At 50.7% G+C, this 19,464-nt stretch overlaps 1 protein-coding gene and 1 non-coding gene across 2 annotated transcripts in view; both read right to left on the bottom strand.

Annotated features, from left to right (window-relative positions):
- RAB6B (RAB6B, member RAS oncogene family) overlaps positions 1–19,464 on the bottom strand; it is a 57,922-nt gene that overhangs the window by 16,543 nt on the left and 21,915 nt on the right. The window contains exon 2 of the mRNA XM_055569649.1: positions 11,786–11,844. Within this exon, the coding sequence (XP_055425624.1) occupies positions 11,786–11,844 (59 nt within the window). The remainder of the gene's footprint in view (positions 1–11,785; positions 11,845–19,464) is intronic.
- Positions 3,145–3,216, bottom strand: TRNAC-ACA (transfer RNA cysteine (anticodon ACA)). The gene has a single exon. It is a non-coding gene; the product is annotated as a tRNA-Cys (tRNA).

Raw genomic sequence — 19,464 nt, 5'->3', positions numbered from 1 at the left:
TTCCCACCATCACTGCCCCAATTCAGTCCCCCAGCCTCTTTTACCTGAATAGCTGCAACAGCTTCCTGACTCATCTCTCTGCCCCCAGGTGCTCCCTGGATAATTTTTAAAATTTATTTATTTATTTTTGGCTAGTCTGGGTCTTCAGGGCTACATGCAGACTTTTGCTAGCTGTGGCAAGCGGGGGCTGCACTCCAGTTGCAGTGTGAGGGTTTCTCACTGTGGCATCTTCTCTTGTTGCAGAGCACAGGCTCTGGGTGCACAGGCTTCAGTAGTTGTGGCTTGTGGTCTCTAAAGTGTCTGTGGTGCACGGGTTTCGCTGTTCTGCGGCATGTGGAATCTTCCCAGACCAGGGATCAAACCCATGTCCCCTGCATTGGCTGGCAGACTCCTAACCACTGGACCACCAGGGAAGTCCCTCTCCTGGATAATTAATCTTTCATGTAGCACCAGCATTATCTTCCTAAAACATAAATCTTACCATATGACTCCCCCTACTGCCTCCAGGAAACCGTACAAACGCTTGAGCTTGGCCTGCACAGGGTTTGCTCCTAGCTTCCCCTCTTTGATCTCATTCCCCGCTTGCCCAGCTTGTACTTTACACTTTTAGCAATAAGACTGTGGTCAGGACTCTTACACATGTCACTTTGTGTTTCTGTGCATTTGCTAATGCTGTTCCCTGCCTTTTCTAATGCTCTTTCACAAGGTTAAAACTTATTCAGAGATCAAGATCCACTCCTTTGCAAGTCATTTTCCAAGCCCTCAAGTTGGCCTCAGGGCCCCTCTTCTAACAGTTTCTCTACTAAACTGGAAAGATCTCACGTTGGTCAGTTTCTCCCACTGGCCAGTGATTTGGTAATTCTCAACATGTAGTCCATGGACCACTTGCCTCAGAATCACATCAGAAGCTTGTTAAATATGCAGGTTGCTGAATCCAACCCAGACAGACAGAATCATAATCTCTGGGATGTCAGTCTGGGAATCAGAATTCCAGACAAGCCCTTGGATAACTCATTTGAGGAATAAAGTTTGCAAATAGCTGTGCAGACTCTGAGCTCCTGCTATAATTGGTCTGAGGAGGCTATGGTACCCAGAAGGAGGGGCAGATTCCCTGCCCGAGGTGAGAGACAAGGAGATGCCCATGCCTGCACAAGAAGGGACTAACCATGGATGAAGAAACCAAGGCTCACTCAGGCTTGAGGTCGCCCAGGTGGGTGGCAGAGGCAGGGTTAGGGCCCATGTTTCCCTGACTGCAAAGCTCCTCCTCCTGACACTTGAGATGTATTCCCTCTGCTTCCTGAAGTCCCTTCATTTCTGAAGCTCTCATTGACTGTGTGTGTGGGAGTCACACCCTGTCTGGCTCCTTAGTGTCAAAATCTGTGGCCATTGGCCATAGCTTGGCAGAGTCCACCTAAGAGGAAGGTCATTTGCATTTCAACGACAAGAAAAGCCAGCTAAGGGCAGAACAGAAACAAGAACTTTTAAGATGGCCTTGAGTACCAGAAATTTTCTAGCTCATCAGCATCATTTATTTTTCCAGACACAAGGCACAAGCAGCTGGCCCTACACTACTGCCAGCTCTAGCCCATCACTCCCAGACAGGCCAGATCTACAGGGAGATGGCAGTAATGGTCTTCCCTGGGCAGCTCCTTTCTGACATATGGTGTAAGTAAGTAATACTCATTCACTTATCACTCTTGAGTGCTTTCTATGTGTGATTCGCAGACCAAAACAGACTCTTGTCCCTGTGTATAAGGAGCTGTTCACTCTCCTGGAATGCTCTTCCACATGGTTAGCACCTATTCAGAGTTCAGGATTCAGCCTTGAATTTCCAAACTTGTGGAGGAGCTAAGATGAGCACACAGAACTAATCAGAACACAGATTAGACAGATGGGCGGGACTATTGTAATGGAGGGGCACTAAGAGGAGGGGGCTTCCCATGTGGCTCTAGTGGTAAAGAACCCGCCTGCCAATGCAGGAGACATAAGAGATGCAGATTCAATCCCTGGGTGGGGAAGAACCCCCGGAGGAGGGCATGGCAATCCACTCCAGTATTCTTGCCTGGAGAATCCCATGGACAGAGAAGCCTGGTGGGCTACAGTCCATAGAGTTGGCACAACTGAAGCAACTGAGCAGGCGTGCATGCAGAAGGAGGGAGAAGTAGTGGATTGGAGGCACGGGGGAGTAAATCCCAGACACGGGGAAGAGGGGTTCTGATTTTGGCAATGGCAGAATTCCTATCAGACCAACCCTCCTGCAGACTACAATGATAAACTCTGAGCAAAATGTAACGACTACCTGAAGGCACTTACAAACAGGTAGAATCTAGAGGGGAGTCAAAAACTTAAGAGAATGGCTCTGGGTGAGCCTCCTGTTTTTATGATTGTTTATTCACCTGAAGGCAGTCCCGGCTGGAGCTGAGGGGTAGGGGCTAACACTTGGCAAGAAACCCATAGTCTTATTGGTTAAAAAATGAAAGAACAGGTCATAAAACTATCACAGCAGCTAGAAAATGTGAAAAATCCTGGAGATGAGAAAGCCACAGACAGGGCACCCCAAATTCTGCATGAAAATGCTACTCAAATCCCTGGCCCAAAGAGACCATAAGCAGCTTAAGACTGAAAACCAAACAGACAGGCAAACAAAGCTGAACAGAACTTTAAATTGCTGCCTACCACAGGGAGGAGAATTGAAAATCTGGGTTCAATGAATATTATTTCAAAGGAACAAGCAGAATCCATAGTCTTAATCACAATGTGTAGTATACAACTCAAAACTACTCTAAAGTGAAAGCCATATTCAATAAAAAAAAAAAAAAAAAAAAAGAATAAGTGGAGACCAACCTTGAGGTGACCTAGATGCTGAAAGCAGCAAGCATTTTTAGATACCTAATATAATTATGCTCAAGCATATAAAGAAATATATGCTCATAACGAACACCCAGATTTTAAAATCTCAGCAGAGAAAGAGAAACTATAAAGAAGCAAATACAAATTTAGAACAAAAAATACAATATCTGAAGTTTTAAAATCGTGTCTGACTCTTTGTGACCCCATGGACTGTAGCCTATCAGGCATCTCCGTCCATGGGATTCTCCAGGCAGGAATACTGGAGTGGGTTGCCATTTCCTTCTCCAGGAGATCTTCCCAACCCAGGGATTGAACCTGGGTCTCCTGCACTGTAGGCAGACGCTTTACCATCTGAGCCACCAGGGAAGTCAAAATGCTTAACAGTAGACAGCAAATGACAGATGAGTCAATGAATTTGAAAACAGATCAACAGGAATTGTTTGAAAGGATAATATGGGAACACCAGACAAAAAGAACAACTAGCTACCCAGGCAGGCCATGGGCTTCCCTCATAGCTCAGTTGGAAAAGAATCTGCCTGCAATGCAGGAGACCCAGGTTCAATTCCTAGGTCGGGAAGATCCCCTGGAGAGGGAAATGGCAACCCACTCCAGTATTCTTGCCTGGAGAATCCCATGAACAGAGGAGCCTGGCAGGCCACCGTTCATGGGGTCGCAAGAGTCAGACATGACTTAGTGACTAAACCACCACCACAGGCAGGCCACATCCTCCTAAAAAGGCTCCAGAAATCTTGCTGATTTCCTGTTACGTGCCACAGCCTCCACTCCCTCCAAAGTTCAGTAGAGGTCATACAGTGTGTGTGTACTGATGGGAACATGTGTATGAATATGTGTGAGTAGACGTATGAGTAGAGACACGCAGGTGTGCATGCAGGTGGAAAGAAAAAGATGTAAAAAGATTGTGAGGCATGAGTGTGAGGTGAGATGAGGAGGAAGTCATTTCTGCTTTGAAGGTAAAGTAAAAGTGAAAGCGAAGTCGCTCAGTCATGTCCGACTCTTTGCGACCCCGTGGACTGTAGCCCCCCAGGCTCCTCCGTCCATGGGATTCTCCAGGCAAGAATACTGGAGTGGGTTGCCATTTCCTTCTCCAGGGGATCTTCCTGACCCAGGGATCAAACCCAGGTCTCCCGCATTGCAGGCAGACACTTTAACCTCTGAGCCACCAGGGAAGCCTCCTTTATCTTGAAGGTAAAGCCCAGATCAATGATACGCACACAGCCCTGGTGATGCCAGAGGCCAAGGGACTGAGATGACCAGGAGCCTCCATGGGGGAGGAGGACAGATTTCTGACAACAAACCTAGACGCTCTGTCAATGCCTCCTGGGGTGGAGGACTGCCAGCCCTGGAGGATCTGGCATGCAGCTAGCCGAGTGCCTCATCCAAATGGGTCCTTGGTCTGTTTTCAGGGACCTCTGCCAGTGCCTTAATGGGCTTGTCCTAAAATAATGACAGCCTCTTTGACCCTCAGCTTCCCATCTCTAAAATGGGGACAATCATAACTTCCTTCAAGGACTCTTGGATCAAGTGAGTTAGACTATGTGAAGGTACTCTGTACAAACAAAATGAGGACTGATCGACCGATGGTAGGATTTCCAAGAGAAGCTGTAAAAGAAACCCACCCACTCAACCTACAGGAGACCCTCCAATAACGTTTCTCAGGCTGGTTTTGTGGAACATAGCCTCCTGAGAGAGGCCATCTACAAGGATGAAAGTGAACTGTGATCAAGTGTTTCTAGGAAAGGTTTCATGTTCCAGCCCGTAGTGGGAGGCCATAAAGCACAATGACACAGCAAAGGCTCTGAGAAGTCCTGCACAGAACGATTTCATGTAATCTGATGTTTCCCAAACTCTTGGTCTTGGGAAACTTGGTGCTTATAACTGCTATTCACATCCCAGTAAACGAGTGTTCACAGAGCCTCAGGAAAGGCTGGCCTTCAGAGAAATGAGTTCCAAAGGAACCACAGAATTCATTCTCTGTATTCTGTTTCCTCTTATGAAGTAGGTAGTGAATTATTCTTGCTGGAAACTATTCCACAAAGATGTAAAGAGGATATCAAGATAACAAGAGCAGCAGGCCTACCTCTGAGGACTCTCCATGACCCCCACAATCCTTCCCTCCCTTCCCCTCCTTGGCTGTGCTGGGTGAGCCTCCTGTACTGCCTGATGCCCTTCCAAGGAAGCCAGACTGCATCCTGCTGTGGTTAGATCACCCCAAACCTGGCAGTGCTTATTTATTCCTTTAATATTGCCAACTGTACTGCTTATGAAAAATGGCAGGCACTTCATCTTATACAAAAAAGGACGGACCTTAACAAGGCGGATTTCATAGTTGCATCATGTTTATCTTCTTCCGCAGGTATGTTAACTAGTGTTAACAGGGGCTCAGACACACAGTGAAGAATGATGGCACATTATACGCCTCCCTCTGCACAAAAGCTCCCATTGGCCCAGCACATGCCAGAGGAAAGAGATGTTTCCTGAGGCACTTGTTGACATCGTTTTTGCTATGTGCATTTATTATGAAATGTAATTTTGTATCCACTTTCTGACAAGACACAGTAATAAAGTCTGTGGTAGAAATTTGCATGGTAATTTGCATAAGTTGACTCAAGATTCTCTTCTCAGAAAAGAAATCATGAAAAGGAATATATGCGTATCTTCTTTCAGCCTTGGCCAGGCCTTGGCCCGTGGCTGGGGAAGCATCTTGGCAAGTAGCAGAAAGCAGCTGGGCATGGCAGGCCCTTGACAATGAAGCTGCTGTTTATGCCCTGCACCACCAACTCTCAGAGGAGAGTATCAGGGTAAAGTCATGCAAATGAGCATGCAAATGAAGCTGGTGAAACTTAGGGATTCAGACCAGCAAATGGGTGCGGTGGGGGAGGGAGACAGCAGCTTCTGGAAAACATGCTGGGCAGGGTCTGGCCTGGCCAGCAGCTCAACCAAGTACCTTGGGGGAGGGGCGGTTGGCTGAAAGGCCACAGGGCAGGTACCTGGATTCTTTCCAACACTTTAGCCTCAAAGGTTACACAGTCCCCATGACCACTTTCCTCCCAAAGGGAACCGGCTTGTGCTAGTCACCAACCAATATAAATATGTATTGATTGCTCTTTCATTTCCTGACTGTGCTCTAAAACATCAACCAACAATATATACTTTCCAATTTTAAACAACGGGTTGTATGCGTGCATGCAAGTTGCTTCAGTCATGTCCGACTCTTTGCAGCCCCATGGACTGTAGCCCACCAGGCTCCTCTGTCCATGGGATTCTCCAGGCAAGAGTATTGGAGTGGGTTGCCATGCCCTCCTCCAGGGGATCTTCCTGACCCAGGCATTGAACCCACGTCGCTTATGTCTCCTGCATTGACAGGCAGGTTCTTTACCACTAGTGCCACCTGGGAAGCCCAAATAAGGGGTTCAGTCAGTCAGTCAGTCAGTTCAGTCGCTCAGTCGTGTCCAACTCTTTGCGACCCCATGACGTGCAGCATGCCAGGCCTCTCTGTCCATTACCAACAAATAAGGGGTTAAGTTTCATCAAAATTAGTCAATTCTTCCAAAAGCTACCCAGATGCCGAGGGATGTGTGGCCTGAAGCTCCCTGAGAGCTCTCCCACAGGCTCACAAATGCACAAGCCCTCTTCTCGGCTCTCAGGGAGAAAGAGGTTCTGGGGGGAGGACTTTTAAGTGCATCTACAAGTAACCCACAAAATAAATTAGGAAGGATTACTAACCTGGGCCAGAGTTGCATGATTGGGCCACTTCCCTTATGAACACTAGCAGGTGCTATTGGACTCCCCTAACACCAACTGGCAACCTCCTACTCCCTTGCAGGGCTGGAAACTGTAAAAGAAAAACTCTGCTTTCCCAGCCTCTCTAGAGGGTAATGGTGATCAGGTGACTCAGTTCTGGCCAATAAGACACAAGCTGCAGTCTGCTGGAGGGGGATGGGATTCTAGGGATGTTCTTGCTATCCTTTTTTTTCCTGCCTTGAATGCAGAGGTGATGTCTGAAGCAGCAACAGCCAAGATGCATGAAGATATGAACCCACAGAACAAGAAGCCAGAACAGAATGCCCAGGGGCCTGGGACACGCCTGATGGCATCACCGCACAGCTGGGCCAGCTCAAGGCCCACTGTGACTTCTGGCACCTGAAAAACCAAAACCCTCCCTTGTTTGAGCCAGGTTAGGCAGCCTTCTGTACTAGAGGCTGACCACATACCTAATTTTAATATGCTTGACAAAAGAGTGGAAGAGAAGCCAGAGGAGAGGAGGGAGGGAAGGAAAAGATGTCACAGTCAATCTGCCCTCAGACCAGTCCTAGGTAAATGTCCAAATGAAGCACCTGGGTGACTGGTGCTGCTCCAGGGGGTGTCTGAGGGCAGGGTCATCTTGCCAAGCTGCCTGGCATTTAGGGGTATTTCACTGTATAAGAGTGTTGCCTCACATTTTGACCACAGAACCCAGTATTTGTGAAACATGGAACTCTTTCTTAACTGTATTAATATGATAAAACCATCATGTTGCTAGAGTTGGCCAAAGACAAGAGTTCAGGGTTCTGCCAGAAGCCTGGGGACCTGGCAGCACCCGACAGAGTGCCAGAGCTCTGCACAGATGCACATGCAGGCCTGGATAGGCGGGCCGCGGTTTCCCATACAAACACTCTGTGAGCAAGTTGTTGTTAACTTCACTTCATCATCATCAACTTCATCTGCAGTGGAGTTGTTGTTTAGTACTGCTCTCTGTAGAGTATGGTAATGCACGTTGGTATCAACAGTATTTCTGACCTAAAATTTCCCATCATCTAGGCTTTAAGGCGTCCATGAGCTATGCTTTAAATACAAATTGACCACATTCCTACTGCTGAAGTTTGAGGCCACTGATCTAGGTGATGTAGGGGTTAAGTGCCATCCAAATAATTTCTGGATTAAAAATGCAATACTAAGAAAGTGGGATGCTAGCCCAGACTCTCAGCCAAGTGACAGCGGTGGGATTTCAACCCAGGCCTCTGAAGGCAGCATTGTTTTGGAGAAAAAGAAGGAGCTAATATCAGAGGATGTGCTGACTCAGTGTGTGACTCAGTTCTCCTCAGGGTGTGACCCCACTCTGCCCACCTCGACAGGGGTGAAGACCCTGCCCTGTCTCCTCAGGTGCCGGGTGGTTACCTGAACACCACCTAAGCATACGTGGCCTCTTGGATTCTATGGAGAAAGGCCATTCTTCCTGGCCCTCCGCCTGCTGTCTACAATCTGACCCAGGAAACTCATCAGCTCTTAAGGCTTCAGGGATCCAGATCCTGCCAGCCCTTCCTGGGCCCACTCACATAACAGCCATTTTCAAACATCTTCACTTGGCTGTTCTACCATTACTTCCCACTCGACTTTTTGTTTTCCTTTTTGTTGATGGTACTGACACTCTTCCGGGGTGTCTGGACAGAAACCCAGGGCCACTCAAGCCTCTCCCTCCTCTGCACCCCACAGGCCTACTCTGCTTGCTCGCCCCTCCCATAGTTCTGTGTGTCCAGCCCAGGCTTGGCCCAGGCCCCCTCACTCAGCCCTGCATGACTGATGCGTGATGCCCCTCCCTGCCCTTCCACCCGCAGAGCTACCCCAAGTCTGTGGGCCCTGCTGCAACTGCCATCCTGCCCTGGCCCAGGCCCCCAGGCCCTTCTCCTACAAACTCTGGCTTCTTTGATTCCCATCAGAGCCAGCCTTCAGGAAGCCCCACTAGCTCTCCACTCTGCCCCATGAGCCCAACCCCCTCCCCGAGCATCTAGGGCCACTAAAGCCTCATCAGCAGGATCCCAGATAGGTCTGGTGGGGAACCCTGCTCTGCATGCCTGGGTCCTCATGCCAGCCCCTTGGGGCCTCAGGCAAGTTCAGCCCCAGACATGGGGGCGGGGGGACTCGCTGTCACACAGGATGATGTTGAACACCCTCTACCCTCCATGCCCTGCCTCAGGGCACAGCCAGATTCCGTGGCAACAAAGAGTAAGCATGTGGCAAACGTGTTGTCAGAGTACTTGAGCAGGGAGGGGGGCAGGAGACAGAGCCAGAGGCATGCAGCAAAGGTGGGAGTGAGGGAGTCAGTCCTGAAAACTGTCTGGGCACCTCAGCCAATGAAGGCGAGGCAGGAGGGTGCTGCTGGGCTACAGGGCTGATACATGAGGTATGAGTGGGCAGTGCTGGGGAGTGAGCACCATGCAGGGGACAACTGGGAACATCCCCAGAGCCCTCGGGGTTGATGTCTACTTCCCAAGTGTCTCTGCCATCATGTTAAGAAAAACTAACATTTCCCTCTCTCCATCTCCAGAGAATTTATTAAAATGGGCCTGTGTACGCACAGAATTGGAGCCCCAGCCTCCCAGCCTAATTACCATGTTAGAAGGTATTAGGAAAGAAATTCCACCTGCAGTCAAAAAAAAGAAGTCAGAAAAGCCTGCGGTGGGGAGGGCACTTGGGCTTTCACTGCTTGTTTCCATGGCACTGGACAATGACACGGGGCCACTGTGGCAACTTAGTGTGATGGGGTCTAAAAATCAAGGCAGACAGTCCCTCCTGACGCCACTGTGGTATGAAGAGGCACCTGATACCAGCTGTGGGCAGGCCCTGGGAGGGCCCCTGAACGCGGCACTGAATCTGAGGGGTCCAGGCCTCAGCCAAGCCGAGAGCCCATCCGGCAGCCAAAGCAGGAGGCGTTCCTGTAGAGCCTGGGGGACGGCGTACTGGGGAGAGGGAGCTGCAGAGGGGCACAGAGCATGGCACGGCCCAACCATGGGGCACAGAGCATGGGGACAGCCCAACCACAGGGCACAGAGCAAGGGGACAGCCCAACCACAGGGCACAGAGCATGGCACAGCCCAACCACGGGGCACAGAGCATGGCACAGCCCAACCACGGGGCACAGAGCATGGCATAGCCCAACCATGGGGCACAGAGCATGGGCATGGCCCAACCATAGGCAGACGTGCGCTTGAGCCTTGGTGAGTCAGAAGAACATTTCACAGCAGAGAGGAGGAGTGGGAAGAGCATTCCAGCAAAGCTGACACCATAAACCAAGGGTTGGAGGCCTCAGAGTGTCACTGACTTGGGAGCAGCAAGCAGGAAAGCCCCTGGACCACAGGATATAGGACAAGCAGTGGGTCATGGGAGATGACACTGAAGATAGAAGTGGGCTGAGATTTTGAGGGACTCCAACAACATGGGGAGAAGTTGAGGCTTTGATCTACAACAAAGGACCACTGAGGCTCTTGAGAGCCACTGCAAAGACCTTTTGGCCTCCTCTGCTGCCCATCACTGCCAGGAATACCAACCAGCCAGGAGTATCACTATTATCAATGGGGCATCAACAAGTATTATAAGTATTATAACATTTGAAAGATCAAATAATCAAAATAATGTCTGTAAGATCATTCATACACACACACACACACACACACACACACACACACACTCTCAAGTGAACACCAAGTCAGACTTAAGAAGTTAGAGCTGTGATTCAGATGTAAAGTGATGCAGGAAGACTCCCCTTGCAGGGAAGAGAGGCCTCTGGCAAGCCCACCCTGGTTCAGAGCGTGGCCTGTACCAAACAAGACAAAGTGTGGCTGAGACAGTCATCCCAGAGCTGATGTCCAAGGTTGTGTACATCACTCGGGACCCCTCTAGTCAATTCTTACCAAGTCTACTAGTTATCTGGTATTTCAAATGACAGCAGATAAAAAAAAGGGGGATAAGAGGGAGACAGAGAAAGGGGCTGTATTTTAGGCAGGCATGCTGACTGGTCCAGAGTGAGACAGACAGACTAAAGAGTAGACACAGAACCATAATTGGCAATGAGCTGTGCTCTGCATGTTCTGTAAGTCCGGGAAGGTGGGGAGACCTCTTAGCACAACAGTCCTCAGGGTGTTCTATAAATATTTATCCTTTGAGGACTCAATGACAGAAGGATTCCATGACCAAATACATCTGGGAGATTCTGCACACCACATCTTTCAGCAGATCAAAACCATGCACTGATATGGAAAAGGCCCTGAGAAGTCCTGCAGGAGAATTCTGTTCACCAGTGATCCTCAGTCTCTTGCCCCTCAAACACCTACTAACATCCCTTAGAACTACTAACTCCCAGAACCCACTGGCTTAGAAAAATGCACTACTACTCATCTGTCTTAAGGAAGAAAACAATAAATTTTTTCTTAAAAATAGTTGAAATGATTGAGTTTGGTGCCTTATGATAACAGCTATAGTTGCAGGGGAAATTCGCTTCATTTGACAAACCTCGCCACTCACCCATGGTGCCAGGAAAGTGAAATGATACTGACCTTCAAGAGCTCAGCCTTTGGCTCCTGGAGCCATTTCTGTTTGACTCCAGATCTCCCTTGAGAGCCAGGGGCACTCAGGTCACTTCACCTAGCCTCCTGCCCACGTAGAGCAGTGTAGGCCCATCACACTAGTCTCTCCAGGGAAGGAAGGGCCCCAGCAACCACGTGTGTGTGTGTGCACACACATGAAGGTCCAGCCAACAGCCACGTTAGAGAAGCACATTCCCCTACTGCTCTTTCACGACCCTCATTTAGAATCTTGTCCATCCACCTCCATATGATGACTCCCAAGAATCCAAACATTGTAATGATTTAGACCTGCCACAGGGGCAGGAGAACACAAACTGAAAGCTGTCCTTTCTCTCCTGGAAACATTTTCTTACTGAGGTTTGGAGCTTCAGAAGGGCTCAGGGTCTTTACTGGTGGGCTGGGACCAGGGTGCAAATGGGAGGCTCCTCCAAGGCAACATAGATGTCCTGGGCCCTGTGCACACCCTACTCTCCTCCAGCATCAGCAGTCCTGGGAGGGTGGCTGGCATGGTGTCCAGGCAGCCGTCAAGGCTACAAACACCATGAGGCTTAGTGAGGGGCGGGGACCCAGGAACTCACCTGGTACGTGTTGTCGAAGCTGTCGTACATGAACCGTGTGATCAGCGATGTCTTCCCGACTGTAAAACAAGAAGACAGGGGTTCAGCTGTGATCCCGGCCAGGCTCCTCTAAACACATTTCATGCAATGAAAACAGATAATGAAATCAAAAAGCCCAGAGGAAAAGATGAGATGCAGAAACAGAGTGGGAGGTGGGGACACTGAGGTGAGGTATCCATGTCTACATTGGGTGGGCTGCAGGGGACTCCCTGCCCTGTGAACTCTTACCACACAAATCCAGGTCTTCCTTGGCCCATAAGAGACATATAAGAACGATCAGAGAAAGTGCATGCATTTTCCCTGTGACAGAATGCTTCTGTCACAGGCCTACATTCACCTGGAAATAACACTTTGCCCTTGGTCACAGGCTGGGATAGAGGCACACTCTTTTATTTTAGCCTGGAGACTGACGAGGAAGGTGACTCTCCAAGGAACCACAGGGCGGGAAGTAAATGGATCATTCCCCAGTGTCTCTCATGGGCAGGACTATTCTTCAAAATGTGTACCTGACTACCCAGCTCCTCATTGGATATTTAACATCCCTGGACCTTGCTGGGTAAGTGCCAGCAGGATCCCCAGTCATTGTGACAAGTGAGGACTCCCCTGCACATCTGCAAATCCCCCTAAGGGCATTAACATCTCCAACTGAGAACTACTGGTAGGACTAAGGGGAAAAGGAAGTCTCTGCGGAATCCCGTAAATACTTCTAATTTCCCAAACTGCAGGATTTGGCTTCTGACCTAACCCTGTGCAGGTCCTCTGAGGCCTGGCAGTGGCAGAAATGCAGTAGCAGCATCTCTGAGTATCTGGGTGGGGAGGAAGGGCGATGAAGGAACATTTGTTGGGTCAGGCCCAGTATGGAATGCTACACCATCCCACCCAGCCTCTACTATGGCCCTGGGAGGCTCAGAGGTAGACTGGACCCGCTGAGCTTGGCTCAGAGTCCCTTCTGCTTTGGGCTGTGAGAGACAGGTAACTCTGGCAGGGAGAGCAAAATATCCAGCACCCAAGAGTTCTCCATTCTGCCTCTCCCCAGTTCTCAGATGGGATGTCCACAGGCCGAACCTGGCAGTGTGGCTGGTCCCTGGTTAGACGGAGCCAGGCAACCCAACGGGGCTCCCCTGGGAAAGGTCCCTTTCCAGTTCGGAAGCCTCAGCAGTACAGCAGACAAGGGCAGCCCTCTCCTGGCAGCCGGCATGTGTAATGAAAGGGCAGTCATCTTCCACAGGGAGAAGGCATGCAGCTTGGTTCCAGGCTTGCCCAGACTCCACCCTTTGTGTCTCTTCACTGGGCTGTTTCTGATTCCTATCTTTTGTGGTAAAACTATAATTGTAAGTAAGAGTGCTTTCCTGAGTTCTGTGAGTTGTTCTGGTGAATTATGGAACCTGAGGAGGGCTGGGGGAAGCCCCAGATTTGTAGCCAGCTGGTCAGAAGTGCAGGACCCTGGGGACCTCACTCACAGCTGGTGTCTGAGGTGGGTGTCAGTCTAGTGGGGAACGCTGAGTCCCCCACTTAAACCTGATCAGTCTGATACCAGCTTAGCTCAGGTAGTGCCAGGACTGAACTGCAGTATATCTGCTGCTGTCAGAATAGCCCCACTTCTCTTCTGAACATCTCTGGGGTGAGCAAAAATAGACCCAGGATCTCTTGGCTAAGTTTACCTGGAAACTGCCCTTTGAGCTTCCAGTACAAATTAAATCTGTAAAGTGCTTTCCAATTGCTTTAAATCTCTGCTTAAATTCACATGAAAATGAGAAGTGGGGGCTTCCGACGCTGTGAGGATTGACTCTGAGGCCACAGAAAAGTGTGGCTGTTAACTGCTTAGGGGAACCCAGAATGAGAAGTGGAGCAACCCCAAGCCAGCAGGAAGAGGATGAAATCAGGGAGTGCATGGGTCCTCCTCTTCCAAGAGCAATGGCAAGTTCCTGCAGCCTCAGGTAAAGAGGCACTGCACGGCCCGCTGGGAGCTCCTGTCTGTGGTGACAGGCAGCACCTTACACCTCGGGGAAGGGAGACTGTCCTTTTCTCCAACAGGCTCCTCCCCAGGACAGGAAGGAGAGACAGCAGAACCCCTAAAATCCACTGAGGGAACAGGAGGCTCTGGAGGAGCTGAGAGAGCAGAAATCTCTGCAAGGCTTCTCTGCCAAGTCCCTTCTTGGGGCACCAGCCACGACCAGTGGCTCCCCAGAGGCTTGCAGGATAATGGCTAGGCAGGAGGAGAAAATGCCCAAGAAATGAGTAGCGTTTTGGGGACCGCACAGGACAACCTTTTAGGCATGGGGTCCTGGCCAGTGTCAGTATTTTCTCAGCTTTCTCACAGACCCAATAAAAGATGACCACCTGAACCATGTATTTATGGAGGTTGTGTCACACACACTGCAGGGGCTGTGCCGGGTGCAGATTTACATGGCAGCAATAAATAGGGGAGACGGGACACCTGCCTGCCTAAAGCCTGTAGGACTTCTGTGCTTGCAGCAACAGTAAGCCCCTAAGTCCACCCTGGTTAGTCCTCAACTCTGAGTCGGGTACTTATGCACCTCCATTTTACACAAGGGGAAACGAGCTGCCAGCTCCTTGCCCAGGGCCAGAGCTGAGCGGGGCCAGGATGAGGCGGTCGGACCGGGGACTGAGTTCCTATGCCTCACGCTCCTCAGCATCTCTGGGTCATGCTGGGTTGCGGGATTCTGCCAGGTCATCACTGCCGCCGCTGTAGATGTCATGGAGCTCCAGGAATAGCTTCGCCTAAGCCAAGGAACCTTTTTCTTGGGATGGGCAGGAGGCAGGGTTTCCCCCTACTCGGGCAGTGCTTGACCCAACCTAGAGGACCAGAAACTAGGAATTCAGGCAAAAGGAAGGCTTAGAAAATCAAGGATGGATGGGTTAAGACACCTGGGGTGCAGCACCCCAAACTGAGGCCTGGACTGAATGACAGCCTCATTATGGATTTGACACAAAAGGGAATGATTTCTTCCCATTCTTCCAGGTAAGTTTTTTTCATTTCTCAGAACAGAAGCCCTCCTCTTCCCGGGCTCAGAGCTTCCCCAAGACCACCCATAGTCTTTCCACGGCTGCCGGGCCAGTGTGGCTCAGACTCTGTCTGAACCTGTCCACTTGGCCTCCCTACTTGGAGGCCTCCTCCTCGCCTGGGCCTGGGTCTGCACCCTTCACTGCAGGCAAGTGTGGCCGGTGTGTCCGTGGCCAGTGCGTCCTGCCCCGGCCCCAATTTGGCTAAGACTGACTGCCAGGCCTCCACCCTGATCCGTGGCCCCAGGGCTCCGGGGCGGGGCTCACCAGCCTGAAGAGGACCGACCACCCCTCAGAGTAGAGCCCCAGGCAATGCTGTCCCGCAACGGCAGCAGGAAAGGAGCCTCCACACTTTGGGCCCAGGGCCCCGAGACAGAGCTTTACCGAGGAGCCCCTCACTGCCCTGTGTCACCCACGGCTGCCCTGTGTCATGATGAGAAGTGGGGCGGGTCAAAGAGCCCCTGCATCCACACTCCTCTCCCCCTGAAGGGCAAAGGCCTCTTCCTGACCCCACACCCCACCTTCAACAACTGCCCCAGGTGGAAGGTGCTGGAACCTGGATACAGAGAACCCACCTACCAGGTCACTCTCAGGCTCACCACAAAGAGCAGCAGGACAGCTGGAGCCATCACCTGACTGGGCACTGCCACTGGGCTGTGGCCAAGGGGAGGCCCCAGAGGGGCCGCGCATTCAAGCAGCTCAGACAAGGCTGGGTGGGGGAGGGGAAGGAGGGGGTGGGGAAGGGGAAGGAGGGGTGGGGGAAGGGAAGGAGGGGTGGGGGAGGGGAAGGAGGCCCTCCCCTGAGGTCCTCCCCATCCTTCTGCGGGCCCCCTACATCCTATTGGAGGGCCGTCCTGCCCACACAGCTCTGTTCTCAAGGTCACACTGCCCCACTGCCCTAAGGACGGCTCTCAGATACCACCACAGCAACGCAGAGCTCTTTTCAGGAGCAAAGATTCAGCTCTTCTGGCAGGATTTTTATTAAAAATAAGCAAATCATTACTGAGCTTTTTCCTCTCTGCTCACAGCTCGGTAATATTCTCGTTATCTTCTGGCGGTTTAGGCCCACAGGATTAAGCAGGGAGATACATTTTCCCTCTTTCACCCAAATGAGGGTGAGAAAATTCATCCTGAGCACTTACTAGGAAGCCCCAGAAAGAAGGAACGGAAACGTTCTTACTGATCTTCTACTCAGCACCACACAAGAAATTCTTAGTTTTCCTCATTAATCCTCATCGGGATCCAATAAGGTGGTTCTTATCTCCAGGGTCATGTGGCTGGGAAGCAGTGGAGCGGATGTCTAAACCCAGGTATGATGCCTAAGACCTCACCGCGTGCAGGACGTTGCACTGGTTTATAGAAAGGTCTGGCCAGCAGCAGAGCAGGAGGTCACAAAGGGCAAGGGTTCTGGGGTTCTGGCTTGGTAGTCAGGAAGGCCACAAGTGGTGGGGAGCAGGCCCAGTGGGAAGCGGGGGTTTGGAGGCGAACAGGTATTTCAGGCAGAGGGAACAGTGTGAGCGCTGACGCAGGGAGACAAGAAGCTTGTGTGAGGCGACGGGATGGGAGGCAACAGGCTACTTACAGTGGAGGAGGGGCAGCAGCCTGGCCAGGAGCCCTAGGGACACACTGGGGCCCTCCAGGTCCACGTCTGACCTTGGTCTCAGGGGAAATGGGGCCCAACCAGGTGTGTGAGGAATAGATAACAAACACTGTTCAAGGGAGCTCTGTGTGGGCACTGGGTTGACTTAAACCCAAATCAGAAGCAAGCCCAGTAGGCCTGGGCTAGATGGCCAGGCCTGTGGCCAAACCACGGAGCACAATTCCCTCCCAGGGATGGCAGGAGCTTCCGAAGGGTCTTATGCAGAAAGGCAGTGGGAAAGGTGTGGCAGATCGTAACGTCCATGATGGCTCACAAAATATGCCCCAGCCCACATGCCCTCCTTACAGCGCCCCGCTGTCACTCTCTCCGGGGCGAAATTGGCGGGCCTGTGACTATGGTAGAAATGGCACTGCGTGTGACTCCAAAGGCAAGGTTAGAAAAGGCAGCACAGCTTCTGTCTGGAGCGCTCCAGCTCCCTCACACTCTGGAAGCTAGCCCTCCAATCCCGTCACCATGCTGAGAGGACGCCGAAGGTAGCCTACACACAGGAGGACCACACGGAGACACCCATATGGCAAGAAATGGAGACCCCCCAGCCAGCAGACCTGTGGGTGGGGGAGCCTTCAGGTGACTCGAGCCCACCCTTGGAGCCATTAAAGTGGGTCAGAGACACCCTTTCCCTGCTAGGACCTGCCCAAACTATAGATTCCTGAGCAAAGAATATAGCCTCATTGTCTTGAGCCACTAAATTTTGGAGTGGTTGCCAGGAGAAATATCGACAACCTCAGATATGCAGAGGATACCACTCTAATGGCAGAAAGTAAAGAGGAACTAAAGAGCCTCTTGATAGGGGTGAAAGAGGAGAGGGAAAAAGCTGGCTTGAAACTCAACATTCAAAAACTAAGATCATGGCATCCGGTCCCATCAATTCATGTCAAATAGAAGAGGATAAAACAGAATCAGTGACAGATTTTATTTTCTTGGGCTCCAAAATCACTGCAGATGGTGACTGCAGCCATGAAATTAAGACACTTGGTCCTTGAAAGGAAAGCTATGACAAGCCTAAACATCGTATTAAAAAGAAGAGTATCACTTTGCCAACTAACGTCCGTATAGTCAATGCTATCAAAGCTATAGCCAGCAGCATTCACCTGGACCTCGCCCATGGGGCCATTTACTCCCCGAGTCTCCCATGACCCCCACTCCCCATCTCAGTGCAGGTCCCAGGAAAATGGATTTTTGTACTTTCAGGTGGCTTCTAGGTAGCAACAGAGGATGTGAGGCATCTCTACTCGCTCAAACACCTGCCGGGGGCTCATTCTGTGCTAGGCCCAGGCTAGGCACAGAATCCACAGTGGAAAGCAGATGACCCTCTGCCCTGCAGCAGCGGCCTGGCTAAGCTGACGGAGCCAGAGTCAGGTGCAAACACCCAAGAGTCAAGGCAACTTGAGACAAAAAAAAGGCAAGGTCACTCTCTGCTGGGAAACTGCAGAGGTGTCCTGTAGGAAGTTGCAACAAACCTAGACGGCATATTAAAAAGCAGAGACGTTACTTTGGCAACAACGGTCCATATGGTCAAAGTATGGTTTTTCCAGTAGTCATATACAGATGTGAAAGTTGGACCATAAAGAAGACTGAGTGCCAAAGAATTGATACATTCAAACTGTGGTGCTGGAGAAGACTCTTGAGAGTCCCCTGAACTGCAAGGAGATCAAACCAGTCAATCCTAAAGAAAATCAACAATGATTATTCATTGGAAGGACTAATGTTGAAACTGAAGCTTTAATACTTAGGCCGCCTGATGTGAAGAGCCAACTCAGTGGAAAAGACCCTGATGCTGGCAAAGACTGAAGGCAAAAGAAGAAGGGGGCAGCAGAGGATGAGATGGTTAGACAGCATCACCGACTCAATGAACATGAATGTCAGCAAACTCCAGGAGATAGTGAAGGACAAGGGAAGTCTGGTGCACTGCGGTGTACGGAGTAGCCAAGAGTTGGACATGACTTAGTGACCAAACAAGAACAGCATGATGTGCTATGAACATTTGTGCCCACATTTTTTTATGGATCTATGTTTTCATTTCTCTTGGGGAAAAACCTAGAAGTAAACATTTCTAGATCAAAGGGTTTGTGTATGTGTAACTTCATAAGAAACTATTAATACCTGTTTCCAAAGTTGAAATGGAAGCAGAAAATCTAGTAATTACTTCTTCTGTAGAGCGCAAGTAACATTAACCATAAAAGAAAAGACCTGATGCTGGGAGAGACTGAAGGCAGGAGAAGGAGACGACAGAGGATGAGACGGTTGGATGGCATCACCGACTCAATGGACATGAGTAAGCTCCAGGAGATGGTGAAGGACAGGGAAGCCTGGTGTGCTACAGTCACTAAGAGTCAGACACGACTGAGTGACTGAACAACAACAACCCGCAGGAGGTGGCACTCGGGCTGGGTCTTGACAGGTGGAGACGACACATCAGGGGAGTGACATTCCCAGGGGAGTGACCAGACAAGTCTGGTGACATGAGGCTAAGGCGTCCTCTGCACACAGCTATCCCTTACCCACATCTCACCACTGCTACTACCTGAAGCCAGAGACTCCCAGGAGTCTGGGGTCAGTGCCCATGAGAGCTCCTGGGCACAGCTGGTACCCAGGTCACAGGTTGACACCTGAGTAGGCTGTGAGCCCCCAGATCCCGGTGCAACATCATCTCCCTCTGTGAAGGACTCCTCTCTGCCCTGTCATCTCTACAGCAGTGTGGGTGGAGGTAGAGAGATATCCATGAGGGCCAGAAATGGGGCAAAGCATGAGACAGAGCACAGGAAATTAGCTGGAGACTTGATGGAGGGTCTGCCAAGGCCTGGCAGCACGTGCCCCACCTGAAGAGGGTCCCCCTCGCTGATCCACGCCCAAACCTTGCCCCACAATCTGTTCTCTGTGGCATGCTCGTGTTTACCGCCCACACCAGTGCAGGGGTGCCATTGAATGGTCGGTGGGTCCCGTCCGGTCCTCCTCG

The sequence above is a fragment of the Bubalus kerabau genome, chromosome 2 (genome assembly GCF_029407905.1).
Source record: "Bubalus kerabau isolate K-KA32 ecotype Philippines breed swamp buffalo chromosome 2, PCC_UOA_SB_1v2, whole genome shotgun sequence".
Classification (NCBI taxonomy): Eukaryota; Metazoa; Chordata; class Mammalia; order Artiodactyla; family Bovidae; genus Bubalus; species Bubalus kerabau.
Note: the sequence above shows the minus strand (reverse complement) of the source record. Positions and strands in the feature narration are given on the sequence as shown.